Here is a 9,049-nt window from a genome sequence, read left to right as displayed (position 1 = left end):
CTGTGGGACCAATCCTAGCCGTTAGCGCGTGCTAAAGAAATAGAGACAGTTTCAAATACTATATTTCACTGACTTTTTATCGATGTCAGTCCGCTATAGTTACAATGGTTGGGTCACATGTTCGTACCAACATGTATTTAGCGATATTTTTCTCATATTACTAGGTTGCATCGCTTTTAACAGCGAAACGATTGACTGTGGGATTAAATTGAACTGATTTTTGACTGTGACCTTATAAATGTTATAAATGAGACAATTGTACTCCAAGAAATAACATTCTTTTTAATTTGACATGATTGCCTGAACTCAGCGATTACACTGGCTGTGGTAGCGCTTCATTTAAGTATTTGGATAAATAAGTCATTCTTTACTGTGGGACCAATCCTATCTGTTATCGCGCGCTGAAGAAATAGCGACAGTTTCAAAAACTTCATTTCATTGACTTTCTAACGGTTACAGTCCGTGTGAGTTACAACGGTTGGGTCACATATTCGTACCAACATGTATTTAGCGATATGTTTCTGATATTACTAGATTGCATCGCTTTTAACAATGAAACGATTGACTGTGGGACTTAATTGAACTAACTTTGGACTGTGACCTGATAATTGTGAAAGTATGACAATTGGACTCCAAGAAATAACATTCTTCTTAATTTGACATGATTGCCGTAACTCAGCGATTACACCGGGCGCTGTGGTAGCGCTTCATTTAAAAGTGTAGTTAAAAAAGTCACTTTTTAGCCGTGGGACGAATCCTAGCCGTTAGCGCGCGCTGAAGAAATAGAGACAGTTTCAAATACTATTTTTCACGGACTTTCTATCGATGTCAGTCCGTTTGAGTTACAACGGTTTGGTCACATATTCGTACCAACATGTATTTGGCGATATTTTTCTGATATTACTAGGTTGCATCGCCTTTAACAGTGAAACGATTGACTGTGGGACTTAATTGAACTGATTTTGGTCTGTGACTTTATAATTGTTATAAGTGAGACAATTGGACTACAAGAAATAACATTCTTCTTAATTTGACATGATTGCCGGAACTCAGCGATTACACTGGTCGCTGTGGTAGCGCTTAATTTTTAAAATTTAGATAAATAAATCATTTTTTACTGTGGGACCAATCCTAGCCGTTATCCTGCGCTGAAGAAATTAAGACAGTATCAAAAACTACATTTCATTGACTTTCTAACAGTGTCAGTCCGTTTGAGTTACAACGGTTGGGTCACAAATTCGTACCGTATCATTCTTTACTGTGGGACCAATCCTATCCGTTATCGCACGCTGAAGAAATAGCGACAGTTTCAAAAACTACATTTCATTGACTTTCTAACGGTTACAGTCCGTGTGAGTTACAACAGTTGGGTCACATATTGGTACCAACATGTATTTAGCGATATTTTTCTGATATTACTAGGTTGCATCGCTTTTAACAGTGAAACGATTGACTGTGGCACTTAATTGAACTAACTTTGGACGGTGACCTGATAAATGTGATAAATGAGAAAATTGGACTCCAAGAAATAACATTCTTCTTAATTTGACGTGACTGCCGGAACTCAGCGATTACACTGGGCGCTTTGGTAGCACTTAATTTAAAAATTTAGATAATTAAGTCATTTTTACTGTGGGACCTATCCTAGCCGTTATCGCGCGCTGAAGAAATAGAGACAGTTTCAAAAAGTGCATTTCATTGACTTTCTAACAGCATCAATCCCTTTGAGCTACAACGGTTGAGTCATATATTCTTACCAACATGTATTTCGTGATATCTTTCCGATATTACTAGGTTGCATCGCTTTCAACAGTGAAACAATTGACTGTGGGACGTGTAGTATTTATCTATCATCAGATAAAAAGTATTCTTCTGATAAAAGAAGCTAATCACATATAAACATAAAGTCTGATATCAGATGCTGTGACGCCATCTTGGATCGTGTTTTGAGAGCGAGCCGAAACTCACGGCATCCGATATATACCTAGTAAAATATATTACAATCCCTCTTTTTCTCGACGTTATTGTTGTTGATTTCTTGATTGTTTGTTTTATAACATGTTCACATATTTGCTTTTCAACTCAGTTCCTCTGCACGTACATAAAACGTTTTTGTTCTTCAGCTATACACATCGGTCTTTTACTATATACATCGTATCGTTCGTCTGCTATATATATATCGTTTATCATTATCGTTCTTGTTATCATTATCTTGTTATCGTTCTTATTTTTTCTCTAAGTCTTCTTCTTGCGCTTCGGATTGATGATGACGTAACGCTCTGTAGTTTTTCTTTGTCGTTTCGGGTAGGTTTTTGCACCGTTCTTGTGGTTTTTCTTTTCGTATAGATCTTCTTCTTTGTTATGGCCATCATTCGGTTTAGATTGTTGGTTCTCATCAAAATTCGCATTGCTTGAGCAGGTACAAGGGTCTGCCCTGTTTCGCGCGTTAGAAACACTCGATTGCTTACCCTTCGCAGATCTATACAGTTTCGCGTGTCCGTTTGCTCGTAGAAACGTTTTTCCTTCCTTGTTTCGAACCATGATGCTTCGTTTGTATACTTTAATGATGGTGAAGACTTCCTTTAACCAGGGCGGTGAAAGTTTGTTTTTGTTGTCGGTAAGATTTTTCAACAATACCTTTTGTCCGACTTCAAAAGTGACAGTTTTTGCCTTGCGGTTCTGGTCGGTGTTTTCCTTGGATTTCTGTTTGTGCTTTTCATCATTCTTGTTTACTTCTATATCCAATTCACTGTTGCTTTTCACAAGTTGACTAACGTCAGGAAGATCATTCGTTAGCGGTCTACCGAACATCAGTGTTGCAGGTGGAACTTTAGTTACGGTATGAGGTGTGGTTCGGTAACTCAAAAGGAATGTGTCAAGAGTTTTACGCCAATCCTTTCCAGTGATGACAGCAGTTTGATTGTGTCGCTTCAATGTGCGGTTAAATCTCTCAACCTCACCATTAGCTTGTGGCCAGTATGGAGTTGTACGCCGGTGTTTTATACCATGTTGTTGAAGGTATCGGCTGAATTTGAAGGACGTGAATTGTGAACCGTTGTCAGTTACAATTGTTTTTGGATAACCAAAAATACTAAAGGTTCGCTTCATAACATTTATTATGTTTTGCACACCAGTGTTCTTGATAGAAGAAACTATTGGGTATCTGGATCTGTAATCAATCAAAACTAACAGGTTGTCACCAGAGGGATAAGGGCCTTGAATGTCCATTGCAATAGTGTTCCAAGGTTGTTTGGGAATTTCTGTTGGTTGTGACGGTTCATGCCTGGTGGTGGAGGGTGCAGTTACTTGGCAGGCATGACAGGTAAGTGTTAGATCTTCGATTTGTTTGTTCATCAGCGGCCACCAAACTTTTTCACGTAATAGTAGTTTAGTTTTGGTTGTTCCTTGATGCGTAGCATGTGCTATCTGCAACATTTTCTGTTGTAGAGTGCTTGGGATGACAATTCGTTGTCCTTTGAGTAAAATGTTATTCACAAAGGATAACTCATGCTTTGCATGTCTGTATGGATTCAAAGCAGAATCTTTTGGCCAGGCCTTCGAGTTAATGGCTTTGGTGACTTTTTGAAGAATGATGTCTTTTGCAGTTTCATCTTGTATCTCTTCGATATTGCAGCTTTTAGGTACTGCTTCTGCTGCTGTAAAGTTGATAAAGGATTCAATTGAGTCGTCAGTTTCTCCTTCACTGTCTGTACAAACAGGGTCTCTTGATAGTATGTCAGCAGCATTTTTGGCACCAGAAATGTATTTTAATTTGTAGTTATACCCTTGTATGCGAAGAAGCCATCTCTGGATCCTCGGTGGTGGAGATGTGGAAGTTGGTGACATTACGTGCAAAAGACTCTTGTGATCAGTGGTGATATCGAAGTCACGGTCATATATGAAAAAGTGAAAGTGTGTGCAGCCAAAGGCAACTGCAAGAGCTTCTCGTTCTGTTTGTGAGTATCTCTGTTCAACAGGTGTTAATGCTCTACTTCCATATGCTACCGGCTTGAAGTTTCCATCTTTCTGTTTCTGTGTAAGTATGGCACCAAGACCATACGGACTTGCATCAACAATTATGTCTGTTTCCGCCTCAGGATTGTAAAATGCCATAGTTTCAGAAGTGCAAAGTTTTTCTTTGAGTAAATCAAATGATTTCTGTTCAAGATCTGTCCATATGAATGGTGTATTTTTCTTGGTGAGTTTCCTCAGTGGAGCTGATAATGTACTGTAGTCTTTGATGAACTGACTGCAATAATTTACTAGACCAAGAAAGGATCTGACTTCTGTCGATGTTGTTGGTGTTTTGAATTTGTTGACTGCAGTGACTTTGGAAGGGTCTGGAGATATGCCATCTGTTGTGAGAGTATATCCACTAAATAAAATTTTATTCTTGCTAAACTCACATTTTTCTGGGTTGACACGCAGGCCATTCTCAGAAAGATTACGAAGAACCTTATCGAGATTGCGGTCATGCTCAGCTTGTGTTTTTCCCCAGATAAAAATATCATCAGAGATGTTCTTTGCCCCTTCACAATCAGCAATTACCATTTCAATATTTTTCTGAAAATGTTCAAAGGCACTTGAAATACCATATATGAAACGCTTGTATCTGAAAATTCCTTTATGGGTAATGAAGGCAGTAATGTTTCTGCTTTCTTCGGCTAACTCAATTTGATGGTAGCCTTCTCGCAGGTCAATTTTTGAGAAGACAGTGGCTCCATTTAATAATGGTAGGATTTCTTCCAGTTTTGGAATAGGATGCTTCTCTCTGATAATGGCAGTGTTTGCTCTGCGCATGTCCACACACAATCTAATTTTGCCATTTTTCTTAGGTACTGCGACAATTGGTGAAACCCACGAAGTTGGTCCATTAACTGGCTCAATGATATCTAATTTCAGCAGTCTAGCGAGCTCTGCTTCAACTTTCTTTCTGGTGTGAAACGGCAGTCTCCTAGTTGGTTGCTGGATGGGGGTGACATCTGGATCAATATGGAGTTTCTGTTTGAAGTTGTTAAGTTTTCCCATTCCTTTGAATACCTTGTTGTTTTTGTTGAGGACTTGTTCTGTTGATACTGGTATGCCTTTTGACAGACTTCTGCTACCTAACTGGAATGTTCTATGGTTGATGGGTGTTGTAGCTGGTCCAATTCGTAATAGATCTAGCTGCTCAGCTGTTTTGTGACCAAGTAAATTGCCTCCTTGACCAGGTATTACGTAGAATTTTGCTAGTATTTTATGGTGATTTGCTGCAACTGTAGCTTTGAAGGTACCAGTGATTGGGAGCTTCTTAGTAGCATTGTATGGGTAGATTCGGGCATTGGATTTCTGAAGCTGGATGTTGCTGAATAAGCGTTTATAGGTTCGAAAATCGATGATATTTGTTGTGCTTCCAGAATCAATGATAGCAGTCATTTCGCTATTGTTTACTAGAACGGGGAAGTTATTTGACTTCGTAGTGTTCATCTTGTATAGGTAGATATCCTCATCTTCGTCATCAGAGTTTTCATGGTTGGTTTGATGAACTTGCTGTTTATTTTTGGTGCGGCACATTTTTGCAAAATGTCCTTTAATACCACATTTGTTACATGTTTTATCTCTTGATCTCCGACATTCATGACTTTTGTGGTTCTTCATACCACAGCGACCACATTCTGGTTTGTTGAATGATTTGGTTGGGTTGTTCCGATGTGGTGGTGCATTGTGTTTCCTATGGCTACGATGAGGTGGTCTACGCCCATGTAGTTTGTTGATTTGTTCAGAGCTTTCTTCTTCAGTGTCATGTTGTGTTTGTTTACCATTAGCTATTTCTTTGTTTTGGTGTTCTGCAGATTCAAAAAGTCGTCCAAGGTCCTGTGTTTTCTGGAGATTCAAATCAGTTTCCATAAGTAAACGTTTGCGGAATTTAATATTCGATGTTTTTGCTATGACCATGTCTCGGATTTCATTGTCAGTTTCTGATCCATATTCACAATATAAGGAAAGTTGTCGTAGACGGGTAATGAATTGATCCGTACTTTCCCCTACTTGTTGTGAGGCTTGGTGAAATTTATGCCTTTCGAAAGGTATGTTCTTTTTGACTGAAAAATGTTCATCAAATTTATGGAGGGCTTCTTCAAATGTTGTTCCAGGATCAGAGAAAGTTTCAAATATTTCCTGGCATTTAGGTCCAATCATGTGGAGTAAAATTGCCCTCTTTCTTTCATCATCCCTAACTCCACTTGCTAGTATGTAGTATTTAAGACTGGTCTGCCATTTCGTCCATCGTTGACCAACTGAAGTCGGTTCTCCATTTGGGTCAAAGGGTGGTATGGCTGGAAGTTGCAAAACGGACATGCTAGCTGCACAGAAATGCTCAGAGCGCGCGCACAAGTATAACTATCGCTTGAAATTACAAAGGACAGCCTAGCAAAGTTTCCTTTCGCACAGTAAGAGTCAACAAAATTTGTTGTTTTGATTCGAAAATTCACACGTCTTGTTTCACGCGAGATTGCTTTGTAATTATGAAATATACCTCTCCATGAGTTCTTGGAATCCTCGTCGCCAATTTGTAGTATTTATCTATCATCAGATAAAAAGTATTCTTCTGATAAAAGAAGCTAATCACATATAAACATAAAGTCTGATATCAGATGCTGTGACGCCATCTTGGATCGTGTTTTGAGAGCGAGCCGAAACTCACGGCATCCGATATATACCTAGTAAAATATATTACAGGACGTAATTGGAACTGATTTTGGGCTGTGACCTTATAAATGTTATAAGTGAGACAATTGGACTCCAAGAAATAACATTCTTTTTAATTTGACATGATTGCTGGAACTCAGCGATTACACTGGGCGCTGTGGTAGCACTTTATTTAAAAATTTAGATAAATATGTCATTTCTTACTGTAAGACCAATCCTATCTGTTATCGCGCGCTGAAGAAATAGCGACAGTTTCAAAAGCTACATTTCATTGACTTTCTAACGGTTACAGTCCGTGTGAGTTACAACGGTTGGGTCACATATTCGTACCAACATGTATTTAGCGATATTTTTCTGATATTACTAGGTTGCATCGCTTTTAACAGTGAAACGATTGACTGTGTGACTTAATTGAACTAACTTTGGACTGTGACCTGATAAATGTGATAAATGAGAAAATTGGACTCCAAGAAACAACATTCTTCTTAATTTGACGTGATTGCCGGAACTCAGCGATTACACTGGGCGCTGTGGTAGCACTTCATTTAAAAATTTAGATAATTAAGTTATTTTTACTGTGGGACCAATCCTAGCCGTTATCGCGCGCTGAAGAAATAGCGACAGGTTCAAAAACTACATTTCATTGACTTTCTAACGGTATCAATCCGCTTCAGTTACAATGGTTGCGTCACCTACTCGTACCAACATGTATTTAGCGATTTTTTTCCAACATTACTAGGTTGCATCGCTTTTAACAGTGAAACGATTGACTGTGGGACTTAATTAAACTGATTTTGGACTGTGACTTTATAAACGTTATAAGTGAGACAATTGGACTACAAGAAATAACATTCTTCTTAATTTAACATGATTGCCGGAACTCAGCGATTACACTGGTCGCTGTGGTAGCGCTTCATTTAAAAATTGAGATAAATAAGTCATTTTGTATTGTGGGACCAATCCTAGCCGTTATCCCGCGCTGAAGAAATAGAGACAGTATCAAAAACTACATTTCATTGACTTTCTAACGGTTACAGTCCGTGTGAGTTACAACAGTTGGGTCACATATTGGTACCAACATGTATTTAGCGATATTTTTCTGATATTACTAGGTTGCATCGCTTTTAACAGTGAAACGATTGACTGTGGCACTTAATTGAACTAACTTTGGACGGTGACCTGATAAATGTGATAAATGAGAAAATTGGACTCCAAGAAATAACATTCTTCTTAATTTGACGTGATTGCCGGAACTCAGCGATTACACTGGGCGCTTTGGTAGCACTTAATTTAAAAATTTAGATAATTAAGTCATTTTTACTGTGGGACCTATCCTAGCCGTTATCGCGCGCTGAAGAAATAGAGACGGTTTCAAAAAGTGCATTTCATTGACTTTCTAACAGCATCAATCCCTTTGAGCTACAACGGTTGAGTCATATATTCTTACCAACATGTATTTCGTGATATCTTTCCGATATTACTAGGTTGCATCGCTTTCAACAGTGAAACAATTGACTGTGGGACGTAATTGGAACTGATTTTGGGCTGTGACCTTATAAATGTTATAAGTGAGACAATTGGACTCCAAGAAATAACATTCTTTTTAATTTGACATGATTGCCGGAACTCAGCGATTACACTGGGCGCTGTGGTAGCACTTTATTTAAAAATTTAGATAAATATGTCATTTCTTACTGTAAGACCAATCCTATCTGTTATCGCGCGCTGCAGAAATAGCGACAGTTTCAAAAGCTACATTTCATTGACTTTCTAACGGTTACAGTCCGTGTGAGTTACAACGGTTGGGTCACATATTCGTACCAACATGTATTTAGCGATATTTTTCTGATATTACTAGGTTGCATCGCTTTTAACAGTGAAACGATTGACTGTGTGACTTAATTGAACTAACTTTGGACTGTGACCTGATAAATGTGATAAATGAGAAAATTGGTTCTCCAAGAAACAACATTCTTCTTAATTTGACGTGATTGCCGGAACTCAGCGATTACACTGGGCGCTGTGGTAGCACTTCATTTAAAAATTTAGATAATTAAGTTATTTTTACTGTGGGACCAATCCTAGCCGTTATCGCGCGCTGAAGAAATAGCGACAGGTTCAAAAACTACATTTCATTGACTTTCTAACGGTATCAATCCGCTTCAGTTACAATGGTTGCGTCACCTACTCGTACCAACATGTATTTAGCGATTTTTTTCCAACATTACTAGGTTGCATCGCTTTTAACAGTGAAACGATTGACTGTGGGACTTAATTAAACTGATTTTGGACTGTGACTTTATAAACGTTATAAGTGAGACAATTGGACTACAAGAAATAACATTCTTCTTAATTTAACATG

The 9,049-nt window shown here is 38.4% G+C and overlaps 1 protein-coding gene across 1 annotated transcript; it reads right to left on the bottom strand.

The window, feature by feature from the left end:
* Positions 1 to 2,235: 2,235 nt before the first annotated feature.
* Positions 2,236 to 6,336, bottom strand: LOC130627205 (uncharacterized protein K02A2.6-like). The gene has a single exon (XM_057441369.1). It carries the CDS (start codon positions 6,334 to 6,336, stop codon positions 2,236 to 2,238), a length of 4,101 nt encoding a protein of 1,366 aa, XP_057297352.1.
* Between the last annotated feature and the right edge of the window lie 2,713 nt (positions 6,337 to 9,049).

Source organism: Hydractinia symbiolongicarpus, chromosome 2 (assembly GCF_029227915.1).
Source record: "Hydractinia symbiolongicarpus strain clone_291-10 chromosome 2, HSymV2.1, whole genome shotgun sequence".
In the NCBI taxonomy this organism is placed as follows: Eukaryota; Metazoa; Cnidaria; class Hydrozoa; order Anthoathecata; family Hydractiniidae; genus Hydractinia; species Hydractinia symbiolongicarpus.
This window is presented reverse-complemented; position numbering and strand designations above follow the sequence as displayed.